Source organism: Sorex fumeus, unplaced genomic scaffold (assembly GCF_029834395.1).
Source record: "Sorex fumeus unplaced genomic scaffold, SorFum_2.1 ptg000037l, whole genome shotgun sequence".
NCBI lineage: Eukaryota > Metazoa > Chordata > Mammalia > Eulipotyphla > Soricidae > Sorex > Sorex fumeus.
In genome coordinates, this window is record NW_026606094.1 from 34014564 (window position 1) to 34035576 (window position 21013).

At 37.9% G+C, this 21013-nt stretch overlaps 1 protein-coding gene across 1 annotated transcript in view; it reads right to left on the reverse strand.

Moving 5' to 3' along the window:
* The window catches only part of CACNA2D1 (calcium voltage-gated channel auxiliary subunit alpha2delta 1), a 474650-nt gene extending 468581 nt beyond the window's left edge, over positions 1-6069 (reverse strand). The window contains exon 1 of the mRNA XM_056118578.1: positions 5913-6069. Coding sequence (XP_055974553.1) covers positions 5913-6007 — 95 coding nt within the window. The 5' untranslated portion in view covers positions 6008-6069. The remainder of the gene's footprint in view (positions 1-5912) is intronic.
* Positions 6070-21013: the final 14944 nt, after the last annotated feature.

A 21013-nucleotide genomic window follows, 5' to 3' on the forward strand; every position in this document is an offset into this window, starting at 1 on the left:
TTGTGATGTAGAATTTTAAATGTATACTTTTTTTAATCCAGCAGAGCATATGGTTAAAAAAAATCAGAAGCAAATGCTAAAATAACATTTAGCCAAAAATGTTCCACATTCGTATTCCACAGAAAGTTTAAATATTGCTTCATATAACAGCCTGATTCTGAACTACTGAAATTAATTGTAAAGTATGCCAGGTTGTTAAGGCCACAATATTAATATTTTCCTTACTTATTGGAATCTGTATAAAGGGTAGTTTTTAAAGAATGGTCACCATCTTCATATTCGGTTCTGGTTACTAATATTACTACCTTTGTATACTTAGTGAAAAAAAATAGGTTCAAAGGCTATAAAGGAAAAGAAACAGTTCAAAACTTTTTAAGTCAAATTTTAAAAATTGTGCAAATTTATCCTTTATTACTTAAACATGTCAAAACATCCTTTGTATTTAATTCTAACAAATATCACGTATCCTCTATCTTAATTTGCAGAAATAAACTGTACTGTATGCACGCAAAGTCCATTTAATAGGTTTGCAACTCCAGTGCTATAGTTTCTTGCTCGTATCTGTTTGGTTTAAAGGATGGCAAAATTGGGCTGGGGATGCAGGGCACCCATGCGTACTTGAAGATTTGATTTCAATCAAAGCTGAAAGAGAGAAGGAAGGAGTGAGAGAGAAGTATCCTTAGAATGACAAATTACTCTGTTAATAAATGTATCATACAAGATTTTCTTTCACATTCCAAGGTGCTTTGTACACAAGATCTCATTCAAATTTCCTTGACAAATTATTTATATGCTAGAGTTGTAAAAAATATTTTAAATCACATCTAAGCCCTAAAATAGTTGTAGATAGGGAGATACTAAAGCATCTCTGTCATCTCTGTTAATAAGCTTAGTAAAAGTATTCTACCTATTAATAAAAATGAGGAGACTGGACAAAACAAGTGTATGCACACATATGCATATGAGCTCCCATATACGTATAAAGTATTAATAGAATACCATAATAGTATAAACTAGACAAAATGTCTTAATTATACAATGTTCATACTCTGAGTCAAGAAAAATGTGAGAAATACAAGTTTCACAAAGTGCTAATAGTTTTATCTCAATTAAGAATGAAATAATTTTCTTTCAAATCTGTAAACAATATAGGACAACAAATTTGTAACATTTTTCATGTAAAGATAAAAGTAACCATGTGTCAACTACACAGTTGGTCCTTTTGGTACAGCTTAAAGCTTACTAGAAAGCAGCGTGAAAGGTTTGGGAACATGCTTGGAAGAGCTTATGCACAATGCTAAGATGGCCCATGAATAGCTCTGGTTGACACAGTATGAACTACGCCTGATGTGCGCTATAAGCCTTAAATAAATGTGGAGTAGATGTGACAGAACAAAGTTCATTCTCCATGGTAAGCAGCTTACATGCTTTTTGAAATACTGCTATAGACAGCTCTTTTATTACAAACAATGGGAGGCTGACAATGAAATGTTGTTCTTTAGAAATACTGAAGAAAATCTGATTTTTAAATATTTAAGTTTGTTTATATTAAAAATGATGACCATATATGTAAATACTGAAGAAAATCAACAAATTGAATGATTTAAAGTATATTTAATAACTTACAAGTTTAAAATTATAGTCTGAAGACATACTAGAAAATAAAGCGTAATCTAAGAGCAACTTTCTTAGAAATACACATCTATACTAAAAAATAGGGAGCAGTGAATTTATATGTGCCTTAAATAAAGACACCCCAGAGAACAAATTAAAAACTATCATTTATTATATGCAAATTTCAATTATTTTTTTAAAAAATTCCTAAATGCATGGGTTCTATAAAAGTACAGGTCTAAGTGTGAATACAAAACTCAAATACAAAATTTGCCGTCTTGTTTGGCTTTTGCAAAAACTCTACAAGGAGTAAACCTAAAGTGAAGACACTTTTTGTCATTTTTTTTGTCAATGTTAGAAATGTATGTCAAAATATCTGCAATAAGGTTTCTTTGAAGAAAGAATGGCAAAGTGTTAGGGTTTTCTTTATACCTATTTCTAAAATAACTTCCAAAGTTAAGTAATTCTGGAATTACATAGAGAGGCCTTGAAAAATATAACTGACACATTTCATTTACATTCCATAAACCATAAGGTGAGATTCTTATATTTTTCCAAAATGTTCTCTAGATTATAACTAGTCTACTTAATATACTTTCAAATGCAGTAACAAGTATACATACACTTATGTAGAAGCATAATAAATCTAACATGCTACTACTCATACAGAAAACTTTATACACTGTTGCATACTTTAGACATATAACTATAGAATAAATGCTACCCGAAAAAAAGAATTCACAACTTGAGAAAGGGATTTAATGTATAGCATTTTTAGGTTTGATATTTAATAATTAATTGCTTGCTTTTATAATGTATTTTTCTTATGTATACAGTATGTGAAAAAAACTGCTTAGCCCAAATAAGAATAATGTCATTTCTAATACATTAAAAATATCTATTCCAATTTCAAGACATAGAAGAATTTTTCTATAATTTTTAAAATTAAATTTAACTAGTAAAAGAAAAACATATATCAGAAGCATTTAAATCCAAAAGTACTTCTCTTTTATGAGATAAGGCATGTATATCACGTTGTAACTTATAACTAATATAATTAACCCATTATATAGCTTATTTTAAAATCGCCATCATCCAATGGACTGTCAGTCAATTATTCTTGACTGGCCTTTTAACATGACTGTGATAAAATTTAATATAGACAGTATAAACACAATCTTGATTTTTTTAAAAAAACTGGATTTGTAACTAGTTTCTAAAATTAAGAGAAACAGGTTTAGATTAACATTACCATAGTGTCTACCATATATACTATCCTGAGTTTTAAAATAGATGTTTTCATAGATGTGCCAAAAAATTATTTCTAGAATGCAAGCTTCCCTTCTGAAACTATTATTTTGAAAATTACTAATATAACCTGGGCACTGTATAGCATGTAAGTGATGATATTACTTTCCATTTAAATGTAATCCAACATGCATTAGGTGATTGATATCAAAGGCATATTTGTTTCACATCTTGAAACAATCCATTCCAAAGGAAAAACTTAAATTAATAAAAGAACTATAGGTACAATACAGTAATTCCTTTGGGGGAAACCCAGAAATTTAATGTTAACTCTTATAAGAGTTTTATTGCTCTTTTAATCAAGATGAATACACTCCAGGTGCTAAACCAGAGAAAAAAAATAAATATATTTAGCATATGTTTTATTATAAAACATTTAAGCCCATAATAATAAAGTAAACACTTAGGAGAAAATGAATTACTAATTCTAGTTCAGGTTCCACTCCAATAAGTACATAATTAATTTTACAATGTATAGATTAGATGATGATTAAAAACTTCTTATATTATTTTTATCTGAAAAATAAAATTGTCAAAAAACAAAATAACTTACTAATGTTTCCAATTAACTGTTTTTACACAGAAGTATAATTTGCCTTTAGTGAACACTACAATATCTGAGCTCAATTTTTTATAAGCTTGACATTTCCCCAATGATTTGACATTTATCCTGATAAACACTCCATACAAATTTTTTCTTGCACGAAAAATGACAGAACATGTTGATGAAATTAACACTGGATTTTAAAAATTTTATAGTTTATTCAAAATCTAATATGAAACTAAACCATCAACTATGATACTCTGTTGTGAAGATGGTGTTACTAACCTGTCAGATAAGCTGAAGATGCAGAAGCATTACAAAATTATTATTAATTCCTACAGGAGGCTTAGTTCTACAATATATCTTATGAAGTTCATTTCATGAAATATTTTGTATAAATTGAGACTACCTTAGACTTTCAATTCCTAAAATCTAAATTGAAAATGTTTTAAGAAAAAAAAACTGTGGTACCCTAGTTCCAGATTTTTGTGTAAAATTTTTATTCTCATTTCTAGTGAATTCTAATAATAAAAACTGGATAATTTTAATTTTAGGAAAGCATTCATTGCAGTTATTCTTACAGTAGGGATTTTAACATTAATATTTTTCCATGATATGTCCAGGAATAAAAGCTGGCATTTTGCTGATTTTTTAATGTCAGTTTTTCCCAGTGTGGTGTGTGATGCTGCATTACCTACAAATGACAGAAATAACGATAAACTGTAAGTTAAAACAACTTCAAAATATGCAAAATGAACAACAGCTTTTCAAAGAACCACTACTTTGACACAATAATATAAGCGAGTCACTTGAGTGCTCGCTTTACAGGCCAAACTACAAAAAGACTAAATAAAAATGAATAAGTAAAAGTGCAATTTCTTATTAAGAATGAATAATTTGGATGCCTCGTTTTGCTAATTCTTATTCTTCTTATGTCTCAACGTATCCGCTTGGAGCACACTGCCAATTAAACGAAGATCTACAGATGGCATTTACCCTTTTGCTTCATAACAAAAAGAATCTGCTATCATTTTTATGGAAGATTATCTAGAAAGGAACATGACTGTAAATCAATGACAAAAAATATTAGACACTCCCCATCTCAGCGTCAAAACGTGCATGCTTTAGATGCTTGCTCTGACACCTAATGTAATAAATATTTGAAGCTGAATCTTAAATAATAGCTGCAGGGTTTCAACTGGTAAGGATTCACAGTATCCACCAAAAACTCTAGCATTCAGCACTCAGCCGACAAAGGACAGCAAATAATTCCCAACCGCAGGAATAGCGGGAAGGATACCTTGGGCTTTTGTTTTTGTTATGTAAAATGCATTAAAGTGACTCATCCATTTAATATTACCTACTCTTCAAATCTATAAAGTTGCTTCGAGAATCAAAATAAACGCTTTCCCCGAATGCCTGATAGGTTATTCAGCGCATTTTAAAAATATGTATGCGTTTTCATGTGCCACTGACTTGGATTCTTTTTGCCAGCCTGAGAGAGGAGAGAATGGTTATTTTTCATTCCCCTTCTACCCGGTGACTTATAGAGCTACCTTTAAAACCCTCTATTTCTAGAATCACTGCGAGGGTTCATTCCTTTTTTTTTAAGTTATTTTAGAAATGTTAAAAATAACAAAATTGCAGGAAACTGTGGAAACGCTCAATGCCTCCCTCCAAGAACTGGTTCTATGAATTCTGCGAGGAGAACACACGTGTGCCGGCACCGGGCGGTTTCAAACCCTGGATTGAGAGGGCGGCAGCCCTGCCGTGGTCCCCGATCCTGCGAGCGCCCCACGGGGTGCGGGCTGACCCCCCAGCAGCTTCAACGACTCTGGTTTTGGAAAGAGAAGCGAGTGTCCCCCATCCCCCCTACCCCCCGAGGGAATGCAGGAGCTAATCAAGTTTGGACCCGGAGCCAGGAAGAGATGCCTCGTGCGGGCTCCGTGCGGGAGAAAGCCCGCGCCAGCCTGCACACCCGACTAGATCTGTGTGTCGAATGCCCACGCGAAGCTCAACTTTTTCTTGGCCTGGGTGCGCTGGCAGAGGGGATCTGGAAGGAAACTCCCAGCCACCCGCCACCAGCTCCCCGCCCCGCGGGTCCGGCTGAACTCCTCCAGCCCCGAGCGAGAATCCTTCGGGAGAGGGACCCGGGCGCGGCGAGCCGTCGGCAGACGATCCCCGGGACGGCCGCGCGCGGGAGCAGCCGTCGGGTCGGCGATCACCCGGGTGGGAGCCGCGCGCGCTAGCGCCCGCTCGGGCCTCTCCCGCGCGCCGCCCGCCGGGCTCCCCACCCCCAAGAGCAGCCAAGCCCCGAAACTCGAGAACAGACGCCCCCACTCCCCTCCTCCTCCTCCACCTATTCTTCTTCCTCCTCCTCCTCCTCCGAGCCATCCCTTCGGCCCGCACAGGCCTCGCCCGACCCCCGCGCACCCGCGCCACTTACGTGACAGCCGAAGGGAACGGCTCCTCCGACGAGGGACCGAGCAGCAAAAATTGGAAAAGTGTCAGAGTCCAGGCCAGCAGGCAGCCAGCAGCCATCTTCGCGATCGAAGATCAATCCCGCCTCCCTCCCGAGCCGGGGCAAAGCACCGGGACTGGAAAGCGGCTGGACGAGCCGCGGGAGGCACGAGCTCCGGGGTCCCGAGCGCCGACGTCCGGACGTGCGGGGGACGCGGAGGGCCGCGGGGGGCGCGGGCGGCGGCGGCGGCGGCGGGTGGACCCACTAAGGCGCGGAGGCTGCTCGGCGCCGCGGCCGCCGCGCCTTCGCCGCCATCAAGGGCGACTTTGGAAACAGACCCGGGGCGAGCCCGCCGGTGGCCGCGCGCTCGCAGTCCCGCTCGCCGGCGCTCGGTCTCCTCCCTGATTTACTCCCGGGAGGGCCGCGCGGAGACGGCGGGGGCGGGGCGGGGGCGGGTGCCGGAATGGGAGGGAGTGGGAGGTGCGGGGGGTTGGGGGGGTGGGGGCTGCGCGACTTGGGGTGGGGAGCGGCTCCGTCTGGCTTCTTCTTGGCGGCTGGTCCGTGGGGGGCTGGGAAGCGGCTGGGGGTGGGCCGCGGGCGGGCCGGGCGTCAGCGCCGCCGGGCGGGGACGGGCCCGGAGCAGCCCTCCATACAAGGCCGGGCAGGAACTCCCCCAAGTCGGCGTCGGCGGGCGCCCCGGCGTGCGCGAGGGGGAGCCGAGCGGGCCCCCCGCCGCCGAGCGCGCCCGGAGAGCAGCCACAGGCTGTCCCGGCTCCAGCCCGCTACTTGGCCCCGTCTCCTGGGGTTATTTTTGGACCGCCAGGGCGCCTTCCCCCAACCCTTCTTCCTTCTCCCCCGCTCTGCCTGCCCGGGATTCTAAGCGAAGAGATTCTATCACAAATGCAGTGCCGGAGGTAGCGGGTGCTGGTCGTTGCCTTTGAGGGCACCCTTTTACAACCCTGCCGGGTGGCACGATGGACCCAGGAGGGGGCAGAGTTTGCAAGTCCTTCGAGCACAGCCGCTGGTCGGTGCTGCCAGCGCCCATCCTGCCCCCGCAGGTACGGCTCACCTGGCGGGGACCGAGCCCAGGGCCCAGATCCAGGACGCCAGGAGCTAAAGGAAGCTGAGACTAGACACCCCTGGCCGCACACGGCAGTAGGCAGAGGGGAGAAGGGCAGTTCTCCCAAGGGTCTCTCTAACGTCTCTTCTGACACTGCATGCACAGGTGGTCGGTGCCCCTGTCCTAACTCTGCGGGGCTCTGCTGGACAACGAATGCCCTGGGCTGGGACCTGGACTTGGAACAGGTGGGAGTTTGCAGAATGCACCTGTAACGTTTAGAATTCAGAAGGAACCGGAAAGAGAGCTAAAAGGCTTAGTGCCCCGACCCTTTGGAAGGAAACAACGGCTGGACTGGCTCGGGCCTTCTGGTGGAGAGACCAGGAGGGTCGTCGTCTAGGCCTCACTCTCAACCCAGGCCATCCTAAATAGGAAATGCGGTGCGGGCTGGGGGTGCGAGGAAGGAGGGGAGGGTCAGCTTTGCTTTCTTCCAGTGTCTTCAATTCTTTTAAGAGCCTTCTAGGTGTGCAATACAGCTTCTTGGAGAAGTATAAAAGAAAACCCTTCAGGATGAAGAAAAATGACCCCAGAGAACGCTGTGTTTATGGGGTGGTTAGAAGATCTCAAACGGTCCCTTTTTAGGTTTCAGGGGGCTACTTAAGAAACAAGTAAGGACCTCATTAATTCTGAATTGATTTTCCGGCCCTCTGAAGGCAACCTCCCCAAAGAGAAAAGACAGAACACTTGCTAGGGACGTTTTTGTTTTATTTTGTTTTGTTTGTTTGTTTGTTTTCAAATGTGTGTGATTTTGAGACTCTTGCCCCAGCGATGTTCCTGGGCCTTGAGAGCTCCTTTGTGTGACTTATTTGTTTTCTTTATGTTCTCTCCATCCCTATCTTGCTCTTTGTTTCTTTCTTCCCACTCTGGCTGGCCTCACAAAAGGCACCCCACTGTGACTTAACTTAGTTTGTTTTATGCTAAGCATAGAGAGTGTGGCAGCAGGAGCTGCTCAAATGAGAGATGAAGTGGGATGTAATGGGATTGGAACTAGAGCCTGGAAAGGATATTTTATGTAACTGCAGATAGCTTTCCGCTTCAAAATTAGATAACCAAATAGTCGTGTCCGTCATTTTTTTTCCAATTTTTAATGATTCAAACGCAGATTTTTTTTTTCTCTAGCATGGAAATTCAGGATCACAGATACGTATTATTTTAAACTACATGTTGGCATCATAATAGCCTCATTACATAAAAAGATTATGTGTTTTGTTAATTACTTCAATAAATGACTTCAGACTTCCTACTAAACTACACCATTCCAATATTCTGTCTTTAAGAATAAGAGATTAAATAATGCAATACACTTCTAGAGAAGGTAAGTCAACCTCCATTATTAACTTTGTTGGCCCTTGAACCAAATCTCATTTGGAGGGATCACTGTACTCTCTAATAGCTGAAACTGTTGAAGAAAGATACTGCTTCTACAATTATCCACTGTAAGCCTAAATCATTGTTTAACATTCTTTTGTAAGGTTTGCCTATAATTGCCTTCTAACAGCCTAAACCGGTTTAATGGGAATATTCAAATGTTTTTATTTCTAATGAATGACAGCTAAAACAAGACCATTTTCACAAAACCCTCCTGTGTCTTGTCTATTGAATTAACTATATTCTACAATGCATTGTTTGGCACAATTCTGTTAATTAGAAAGTTTCACAAAAGTCAGACCATATCACATTAACTTCAAGAAAATTTTTCTTTTAAGGAAAACTTACTATTCAATACAAAATGTTTACAAGTCTCAAGAATTAATGCCTACAGTTGTTACATGGACTTTACCTGACTGGGACACACAAAACACTCTAATCTTTATTTACATAGATATCATAGTTAGAAAGGTTAGGTTCTAATTACAATTGGAAATTGTAATTGTAAAGGTTCATGAAGAATTACAGAAAATGTAACATTCATGCAAAGATTTTCACACGTGACCTATATATAATTTCTAATTTTGGTTAATTTTTAATTTTTCTATATTTAAGTGCTTGATTAATATACATTTCTTTTTAAAATTTTACTGAGATTAATATACATTTCAATCTTATTAATGAAAAATCAAGAAATTGACTAATAGCTAGCTATGAAATGCCCCCCCCAAAATATATTGTTGATATTAACGCAAGAATTCTTTTGTTGTGGTGTGTGGGGTTTTTTTTAATCAAAGAATAACATAAAATACCTAACTGAATTCTCTCTCTCTCTCTCTCTCTCTGTCTTTCTCCCTTTCTCACTCCCTCACTCCCTCTCTCCCCCTTTCCCTCCTCCCTTCCTCCCTTTCTCTTACTACCTTACACAGAGACACTAAAAAGGAAAAGATAATTCTCTTAGCCAAAAAAAATCAATCATTTAAGACCAAAGTTAACAAAGGACCTATTTGCTTACATGCAAATAGAGTAAATGACCTGTTTCATGTTTAAAAAAATGCTATAGAGTATAGAACCATAATAAATACTTGTAGTGTGAAGCTATAACATGCTTCTATGCACACAGCTGTCAAAGTTTAACACAAATGGATGGAAAGCTTCACCTATGTCCTTAAGGGAATAATTTCAGGAGATGGGAATAAGAAAGAAAGCAACTAAGAAATAAAATTTCCAAAGAGAATGGTTAAGGGAGTTTGTAGTGGTTTTCAAGTAAGCATTTACATTCAGTGTTTTTAAACTAAGTGGCACACAGAGACCGTCAGTGATAGCAGCCTAAAAAAGACCCTATCTTAGAGAAAAAACTATGGACAGATACGCCCTATAAACAAAACAAACATTTAGGAGAAAAATTTTCTTGGCTCTGTGGGAGAGATCATATGGAGGTTAAGCTCGTGCCTTGCATATATGGTCAACTCTGGCTGGATTTCTCACTGCAAATGGTCCCCTGAGCACCACCAAGAATGATGCCAGATAAAGAGCCAGGAGAAGCCCTTGAGCCCTACTGGGTGTGACCTACATCCCACTCAAGGAAAATACCTTCCCCCCACAAAAGAAAGAAATTTATTTCAAGTTTACAACTACTGACATTGCATTAAATTTTAGAGGAAAGAAATGGCTTTTCAAAATGGACAAAATACATAAGTATTTATTTGATGTTATTATTTGTCCATCAGAGTTCTATATTGGAAAACTTGATATTAAGTATTAAGAAAAGAAATATATTTTAAAGTACCATCATACCCTCAAAGAAGCAATAGTTTTAATGCTGTTCTCATTTGGAATATCTGCTAATCAAATTTTTCTATTTATTTCTCTTGTTTAATCTTTTCCTCACTTCCCTTCCAATTAAACATAAGTGCACCAAAGGAAAAGATCAGCACCTACAGCATGACTTCCTATTAAAAATACATATATTAAACCCTGATCTAAGTTTTCATAATGAGATCCATCTTTGCTCTGTATATAGAATTATTTTATTTAATTTGTAAATTATAGCACTGAATATGTAGAGTCCATTTGCTTGGGCCTACACTCAAAGGAGATTATTTTGTCATTTCACAACTATGTAAGGAAGAGTGTTAATCTGAGATAAATGGTAACATTTGAAAGGAGCCAACCAATAACTGTTGGTCCTCTCTCCAGTTTGTTAAATATTATGGATGTCTATGAGAGAGCATGATAACAGTTATTAATCAACAGATGTCAATTTTTAATATTCTATAATCAAAATAAAACACCATTATAGCCTACTGTATTTTTATGGGATTTGGATAAGTTAGAAATTAAACTCAAATATACCTACTGTACAGATAATATAAAATTAGTGAATTAGATGAGTATCATCAGGAATACTACAAAAAGCTAGGAATTTCTTGTGGGAAATCGTTCCCCTAAGCAACCCTAAGGTTGAAACATTCTCCAGGGTAAGTCATAAAAATGGGCAGACAAAAATGGACCAGAGAAGAACAGAATATAAATGGGCAACAGACAACAATAATGACTCCAGGAAAGAAGAAAATAAAATCATATAGGGTTTTCTACATGTTGAGAGCAACTTGGGCGAAAATAGAATAGGTAATTGCCATAACCTTACTCTATGCTTTAAGGATTCCTGCTGATTGACTATGTAAAATATCCCAGTCAGGGCTGCCCAGGTGACCCTAAAGCTTGGACAGTCCTGTGTGTTTTCTTATGTGCTCTTTAGGCTCATTTTCTATGACTCATTGCTGGAGGGAGGTTAGAGATGCCAATCTGATTGGCTTTATGCAATTTCTCCTGTTATAATGATCATGAGAGAGAAAATAAGATCAATTATTTTATATTTTATTCATATTTACGTGATTAAAATGCCTACAATAATTGGAAAGGAGACATTGCTATCTGTAAACTTGAAACAGTTTATGGTATCTTATAGATGGAGGATATTAGCATACATGTTGGTATCTGGCAACATTGAAAAATAAAGACAGTAAATATTTTTATGTAATAAGAGTATCCAAGATGTAAAAGACAAAAGTGTATAATTTATAAGACTTCTTGATAATATAATTAAACAAAAAACTATTACCAAATTGACTGAATGATAAGATTTTATGTTATCTAAAGTTCTATTATATTTTTCAGTATTGAATGAATGGCTGGAGAGATAGCACACGGTAGGGCGTTTGCCTTGTGCGCAGCCAGGCCAAGCCGGGTTCGATTCCTCCGCCCCTCTCGGAGTGCCTGACAAGCTACCAAGTGTATCTCGCCCGCACGGCAAAGCCTGGCAAGCTACCTGTGAAGTATTCAGTATGTCAAACACAATAACAACAAGTCTCAAAATGGGGACGTTACTGGGCCCACTCGAGCAAATCGATGAACAATGGGAGGACAGTGACAGTGATTGAATGAATACTTTTGGTGGGGGACATAAACAGTGTTATTCGGCGATCACCCCTGGTTGTAGACTCAGAGATCACTCCTGATGAACTTGGGGGAACATATGGGGTGCCAGAGACTGGAAACTGGCTGTGTGCAAGACAAGCACCTTATCCATTGTTCTATCACTCCAGCTTCTGACTAATGTTTTTTGTATGTTTGTTTTTTCTTTTTTAATCCCCTTACCTTCTCTCCTTTTTCCTACTGTGGATGACCAGGACTCATGAATGCACTTAGTTGTTGTACTTCTGCATACTCTGTGTGTAGTACTCATCAAGGTCTCAAATGGCAGAAACACTAGGACTTGGTTCAGCACTGGTGAACACAAGACCACCACACATTTGCAAGACAGATATTTCTGCCTCTGTGCTATTCCCAGGACCAGAATATTCAACTCCTAACCATTAAACATAAGAATTTCGGGCTGGAGCGATAGCACAGCGGGTAGGGCGTTTGCCTTGCACGCGGCCAACCCGGGTTCGAATCCCAGCATCCCATATGGTCCCCTGAGCACCACCAGGAGTTGCAGAGCCAGGAGTGGCCCCTAAGCATCGCCAGGTGTGACCCAAAAAGCAAAAAAAAAAAAAGATTTTGTTTCTGGAGAAATAGCTCAGTAGACTGGAGTGCAGTGCTTATGTTCAATCCTTAGCACCACTCACATGATCCCACTAGCTCTAAGGAGTAACCCCTGAGCATTGCAAGTCATGGCCTGAAACATTTAAAAAAAGTTAAAATCTCAAGTATTGGTATATAAGAGATTCTGTTCTAAGGATAGCCTGCATTCTAACATTGGAACTGATCTTCCTTACATTTACTCCAGGGAATCCCATTCTTTGAAGAATAAGATTCTTAAAGAGTGTCCAAAATTAGCAAGAAGATAAGTTAATAGCACAGATTTGCAAATCTACATGAAGATATTCCAAAGTCTTGAGTTCTAACCTGTAAATTTATTTGGCTACTACTATAACATCACATCAGTATAGATCTTTTGCCAAGATACTTTTGTGTGTATATGTTATACTGTGAAGGGTACTTACAAATTATATTTCAGTCAATTTAACCAAAGCGCATAACTTGAAAATAGCAAACGAATAACATCACAATTGAAGAATTTATTTTCTATTTGCTAACATTTAATAATCTACCGGCCATTACCAAGTTTAACTAATTAACAACCTTAACTAATTTTTATTTACATCGTCAGTAGTCATTATTTGTAACACTAGTAAATATAGTTTAGTGTGTATATATATATGTATATGTATATATATTCTGCCATTTGTCTTATCTTCAGAGTTAAAAATTTATTCTCTTCAACATGTGATGTCTTTCAAAGTTTTATTGGACTCTGGGAGTGATCATACATTTGCTTTAAACTTCCCCTTTGTTTCTCAAAATATTTAAAACTGTCCTTTCAACAGAAAAGTAATTATGAAAGAACTCTCATAATAAACTTAGTTCAACAGTGACAAAACTTCAAGCCCTAACAAACTCTGATTTCTCATTGTTAGGTACAGGACTCAAGTCCTGTTTCCCCCCCTACCAGCTGTTCTACTCCGCCTCTTCTCCACCCCTTCTTTTGATCTTTTTCTTGCCCAAGAGACAATAGTTGAGTATCTTTAACACATTGCCAAAACAGAAACCCTTTTTCTTAGGAAGTAAAGACGTAGAAAAATTAGAGAAGGTAAAGAGAAATTATGTAGAAGGAAACATGAAAGAGGAACAGTGTAAAGGACAGTCTGTTCCTTCACACAGAGGAACACAATATAAATAAAAAGGTCACATGGAGATGGCCAGAAACGTGAATGTTAACATTGCCTTGGAATGAAACACAGCAAAATAGTAGGGCAATATAAAATATAATTTAAGTAAATTATTTGTTTAATATTAATCAGCTAATAATTTAGTTGCTAAATAAATATAACATACTTGTAAACTTTAATAAATCCCTATTTATCCAAAATAAGAATAATTATGATTCTCTAATTTAAAAGTTTAATAGGCTATATGATGTTAATAGTCACTTTTTTAGTCATAAAAGTAAATGAGATTAAAGTATTACATATACTCTGTAGCACTGTAGCACTATCCTCCCATTGTTCGTCAATTTGTTTGAGCGGGCACCAGTAACGTCTCCATTGTGAGACTTGTTAGTGTTTTTGGCATATCGAATACGTCATGATAGTTTGCCAGGCTTTGCCATGCACAAACAACATAAATTTGTAAATCACATAGACATTTGATACCTTATAGACAACAAAGTTAACCACTTCACCTGTGAGGTTTTTGTATTAATGCTAATGAAAAAAATCATACTCAATGTCATATAGAAGTTAATATATAGCATAAATTTTATCAAAAATTATTCAAATTTTTATAAGCTTATATTCTTTCTACTTTTAACTTTCAGAACCACTCTTTTCTCCCAATATCTTTTGTCCAAAAAACTCATGAGCAATAGAAAAATACAAGGTCACTATACTAATAGTGATATAACTGTTTCAATGACATTGTTACCACCTGAAAATGGTTCAAATTTTTAAAAATTTTCAAGCGTCAGCAAGATGTTTAGGTACTACCATGGCTTGCACTCAACCAACCCCATTTCAATTCCCAGCACATAATGTACTATCATGTCCTTCATGCAGCCAACCCCCTTTCAATTCCCAGTACCACATATGGTCCCTCAAGTCCCACCAGTGACTCCTGAACACTTCTGAGCACAAAGCCAAGAGTACACCCTGAGCAAAGACAGATGTGGTTTAAAAAGTAAAGTTGAAAATTCCAAGAGTCCTAAGTTGTAACATTTCCCGGGCTCCTTCTCATGTCTTACTTTAATTCTCTATTAACTTGTTCTTAGAAAACTAGAGGTTATTAATCTCTAAGATCTACATCGGTGCTCAAAATTTTAACCCCAGATGTTCTGTTACCTGTTGAAATTGTTAGAAATTCCAAACTAAAGAGAAATATGCTTCCATGGATATTGCAGTATTAGAAATGGCAAGGACATGCCTACTTATAATGCCCAGCTTTGACATTTTATAGTTTAGAGACATAGGCCAAGTTAATTCATTTTCAAAATTTAAATTTTCAGTGGTTAAAAAACCAAGAGCAATTCTGTGAATATCAATGTAGTTTATTCATTGATTCACAGTCATGTCCCAACTGAGGCATGGTGCAGTACAGCAAATAAAACATTTAGTCAGGCAAAATGGAAAAAGTCTTCACCTCTGTGGATCAAGAGTTTAAAACAAGGGTCTAAGAAATAGTATAGCAGTTTGGGCACTTGCCTTGCCCATGACTGATTTGGGTTTGATCCCCAGTACCCCATATGTTCCCCTGAGTTCATTAGTAGTGATCCCTGTAGAGCCAGGATTAAGCCCTGAACACCATCCTTATGGCCCAAGAACAAAAATTAAAAGCAGTCTTAAAACTGAGTTTAGGTTTTATGTTTTTCCTTTTTATTGTCATGGGGTCCAGGTGGTGCTGGGGCCAGACTGTGTGTGTATGTGAATGTGTGAATGTGTGCATGTGTATGTATATACGTGTGTGTGTGTGTGTGTGTGCATGCTCATTGAGGAAACTCACAAACTACATTTATAAGGTAGGTACTGTCCCACTTGAACCGTATCCCCTTCCCTTTAACAAGTCGTTTCAAAGAAGGCCAAACAAGTTCCAACAGTCAAGAACTAGCACCAAGCTTACATATTATGGCATATATATTTTCAGAGAAAATGTTGAGGTGTATGCATGCTTTAAAATGTTGATAACATATTACTACTGTGATTAGAAACTATTGATTTTTAAAAAATTCTGTCATAAAATATTTTCTAGGACAAATTAATCATTTTTTTTCCTCGTCTCCTTTTTCTTTTTTGAGAGGGGCACTCAAGGTGGTGCTAAAAAGGTCGGTCTCAGAAGTATCATTGTTACTGGGATCAAACCCAGGAGAATTACATGACAACTGTATACCACAGTCCTTTGAGTTCTCTCCCTAATACAATAAACCATGTTCAAGCCTCAATTTCTTCAGTCAACTTTACAGAAAATATCAATCAATCACAACCATCATGTTATTTGTCAATTGCCTCAAGCAGGCCCCAGTAACGTCTTCATCATCCTAGCCCTGAGATTTTTTTTAAAAAGTGTCATATTCAAAGCTCTTTCAGAGTTAGGAGAATGAGACCCTTCATTGTTACTGGTATTTGGCATATTGGGTACGCCAGACTCTGCCGTGTGGGCAGGTTACATTTGGTAGCCTGCCAGTTTGTCCAAAGTAGGAATGAGGTAATAAGATGTCGCATTTGCGGCCGCGGAGTTCCAGGAGCTGGGTTTTATAGTCTCTGAGTCTTGGCCGTTGATGGGATTACACGGCACCAGGGGGCCAGTTTGGGTTCCGGGGGGAGTATGGTTGCAAAGCTGAAACTTAAAGGAATTGACAGAAGGGCACCACCAGGAGTGGAGCCTGCGGCGGAATTGACGGAATGGCACCACCAGGACTGGAGCCTGCGGCTTAATTTGACTCAACACGGGAAACTTCACCTGGCCCTGACACGGACAGGATTGACAGATTGATAGCTCTTTCTTGATTCCGTGGATGGTGGTGCATGGCCATTCTTAGTTGGTGGAGCGATTTGTCTGGTTAATTCCGATAACAGAATAAAATGTGTTATTGAAAACATAACATTCTATCCAATTAATTCTTTTCTTAAGTTTATTGTCATGCAATCCTTAGCTATACAATTCACCCAAAGAGTATATTCTAATGGCTTCTAGCAATGTAGAAAATATTCACTGTTATTTTTATTTAAAAAAGAGAAATCATTACACATATAAACTAGGGTGACCTTAACTCTTAAACTTTACAAATTTCCAGTGACAGTTTTTGTCCAGGACCATGCTCTTGACTTATAGCTGAGTATTGTGGTGGTTTGGCCTATCCCACTTTGATGCCAGGGTAGCTCACAGCTTTCCCTGAGTCCATTCAGTCCCTCATCGGACCCTGCTTTTTGGGTATTAGGCAACTAAGGGCAACTGAGACTTAAGTCAAGAAAGCAGATGTCTAGGAGTGAATATTATTTAGAGTCAATTAACTCCCTAGTTACAAAAGCATAATATTAACTGTCTTCCTGTGTCCATACAACAAAGGACACTGCTTTAAAGTAAACTATGCAAAAAATGGGGAAAAGCAATATTTAACTTACAAGTTCAGTGTCTTTAGAAGGATCTGAAGTTATAAGTTAACAGAATCCGAACTTACAAGTTAACAGAATCTGACTAGGGGGAAATGGTGATTAACTAACTAGTTGGGGAGGAGAGCACAGAGAAGAGTTTACAGATAAACACAGAGGAATGGGAGTGACTCAGGAGCACTGTGATGGATGTAATCCAATAAACCTAAGCTCCCTGTGTCAAGGGAGAAAGGACAAACCAATGTTATCCTACAAGTTTTTTTTTCAAATATGAGACTTTAACCTCTATCTATCATATATAATCTACATCAAGTACCTAATGTTTATAAAAAGATTGTTCTGAACTCAGATAAGAAATCATTTGTGCCTACTGTAATAAATTTAAATGTAAAGATAAAATTTATAATTCATAGTGTTATATGTGTTTACTTCTGTATTTGTATCATCATGTATATGTTATGAAGTTTATTTTCTGTTGTCATCTTTGTTCTTGTATAGTAAACAATGTTTATGGTATTGAAGTGTGTGAGGCTGTAAATGGCATTTACATTCATCAGATACATCAGTTTTACTTCTACACTTAATCACTGACTAGAAATATTTATTGCTTCATGTTCTGTTCTTTTGTAAACAGCAATACCTCAGTAGGACACCTTCAAAGTCCTATTTTTTTCTTTCCTAAAGAAAGACAAAAAAATTCTAGAAATAAAATCTTGATCAAGTAAATAAGCTTTAAAACAGAACATAAAAGGGACAGAGTGATATTCCAGTGGGTAGGGCACTAGACTTACACAGAACTGACCTAGGTTTAAGACCTGGTACCATGTCCAGTCCTCAGAGCCTCATCAGGAGTGATCCTAAGCACAAAACCAGGAGTAATTCCTGGGCACTACTGAGTGTAGTGCCAAAACAAAAAAAAATGAACATGAAAAATCATAGAAAATGTTCCAGTAAACGTATAGTTAACTGCATTTTGTCTAGATAGCTTCTTGAAATGTACATTATGTGTATTTTCTATTTAATTCTCAATATAGTATTGGAATATGGTGTTTTTTCTTATAAGTATTTTGTTTCGAATTTTGGGTCACATCTGATGGTGTTCAGGGATTATTCCTGGTTTTGCACTCAGGGATCACTTGTGACTAGCTTCGGGGACCTTACAGAGTGATGGGAGTGAACTGGGTGTAAGGCAAATGACCCTATCTTCTGTACAATTTCTTTTCTTTCATACTATAGTAGTGACAGAAATGTAAAATTAACTTACTGGCAGTGTCCAGCTTCTAAACTGTAGCACTGTAGCACTGTCCTCACGTGGTTCATCGATTTGCTCAAGTTGTGCTCAGTATCATCTCCATTGTGAGACTTGTTGTTGCTATGTTTGGCATATCAAATACATCACGGGAGATTGCCAGGCTTTGCTGTGCGGGCAAGATACTCTCGTTAGTTTGCTGGGCTCTCCGAGAAGAGCAAAGGAATCGAACTCGGGTTTGCCATGTCGGCCGCGTGCAAGGCAAACACCCTACCACTGTGCTATTGCTCCAGCACCAACTTCTAAACGTTAGTGCTAAACAATTCTTTTTATATTAATGGTTTGTATTACTATATGTATTTTCTGATAGAAATAACATATATTTTTAGTTAACAACTTGAACTTGCATTTAAATTTATGCTTCGCTTCATTCTAGACCTAGAATTATTATGTCTAGCCATAAAGTCTGAGACTAGAAATAACATCCAATTTTGTAGCTATCAATTAGTTTATGTGGGCTCCTGGACTTTAACTTAATTTCATTAATAACACCAAAAGTAGTTTTTTGTTTAATTAAAAAAGTCAAAATTATATTTAATATATATAGTATATATGTGCATTGGAGTAAACATGTAATAAAGACCTGATGAACTTTCCATGTTGTTTGATGCAGATTAGAAATTTAGATGTGTGTCTTTACTCATTCATAATTTTATTGTTTCAATCAGTCACCTTTATCCTTTATCATTAATCCTTTGTCCATCTACTATTAAGAACTTACTAAGTGTTAAACTTTCCATGGTTTTGTTGTTAACTTTGTTAAACGTTCCATGGTTTTGGTTTTGTTTTGGAGCCATACTCTGTGGAACTAAGATCTTACTCCTGGAGCTCTGCACTCAGGGATCATGACTGGTAGGCTCAGGGCGTTCCTAGGAATAGAACCCTGGTTGTCCATGTACAAGGCAAGAACGCTACCCATTGTACTATTGCTCATGCCCCCAAAATTAAGCATTCTGATAAGAACCATATGTTTCATGAATTGACATTTTTGCTTGGCATCCAGGAATTCAGATAAATGTGTAAGATTATGTCACATTTAAGTATCCATATGAAATATCTATATATTTTCTAGTCTTGGATAAAGCTTGTCCTTTCATATTAAAAAAATAAAATGTTTAAAAAGCTAAACTTGTATCTAGAAATTGAAGGTCAATTTTCCTTTTTAGTTACACTGTAGTCAGGTTATAAAATGGGGTTGCTACTTAGAAAATATTAGACACAGAGTTATCATGCGACCCTATACTTGCATTTCTAAGTATTCATTCAGGAGAAATTAAAAATACAAAACATGTCTATACTAAATCATATACATAAAACATTTACAGCAACAATTTCCATAGTATTAAAAAAGGAGAAAAATGTCAAACATCGATCAACTGACGAATACATAATATGAAAAGGCACATTTATTCAACAAAATCTTACTTGACAAAAATTACTAAAGTACTGCTATATATGAATATATGCATATCTGAATGTATATAAACTGATGTATATATGCTGATATATATATATACACAAGACATAAATGAAACTTGAAAACATAGTGACAGAAGCCAACTACAGAGACCTGATGTATCATTCTTTTCATATGAAATGTTCATATTAGACAAATCTATAGAGAAAGTACATGACATTAGTGCTTAGTTAGGGCTATGGTAGGCTACTGGAAGGGAAAAGGGAAGACAACTAATGGGTGATAAAATGCTCTAAGATATATTGTGGTGATTGTTTTACCATTTTGTAAATATATTAGAAGCCATTAAATTATACACTCTAAACAACTGAACAGCATATCAACTCTACCTTAATTAAATTTATGCATGCATATGTGTCTATGTGTATAATTATATGCATAATACAAAGAGAGAGGGGCTGGAGTGGTAGCACAGTGGATAGGGCATTTCCCTTGCAAGTGGCCGACTCGTGTTTGATTCTTCATCCCTCTCGGAGAAACTGGCAAGCTACCAAGAGTATCCTGCCTGCACAGCAGAGCCTGGAAAGCTCCCCTTGGCATATTCGATATGCCAAAAGCAGTAACAACAAGTATCACAATGGAGACGTTACTGGTGCCACTCAAGCAAATTGATGAACAATGGGAGGACAGTGCTACAGTGCTTCAAAGAGAGAAATATTACATGATTAATTAGACTGCAATTTTTGTGGATAACACTTCCTTTCTTTAAGTACCTGGACAGTGTTTAGCACTCTGTATATATTATGAAAGAAAGGAAAGAAAGAAGACAGCTAATATGTAAACAAGTCAAAGTATTACATGCTTTACCAAAAAATTAAAAATTGATTTTAAATAATTATTGTCTCTATTTAAAATAGTCAGTATAAATGAAATTTGTTTATAATTACCATCATAAGATCCAAAATCAATGTGTTCTTCTATAAACAGTGTCAAAGGACATATTCAGAACCAGAAAACTGAGAGAGATGAGCTGAGGTGCTGCAGGTAGAAACTCTAAATGACAGGAAAGGGCTATTGAACCATTCATAGCATTTGCAAATTTGAGTATACAACACAAACAACTGGAAGACAAACACATTATATGACCCAATTCCTGTCTAAGTAGAACTGGGTGGAGCACCAACATTTTATCTTCAGAGACAGTTCACG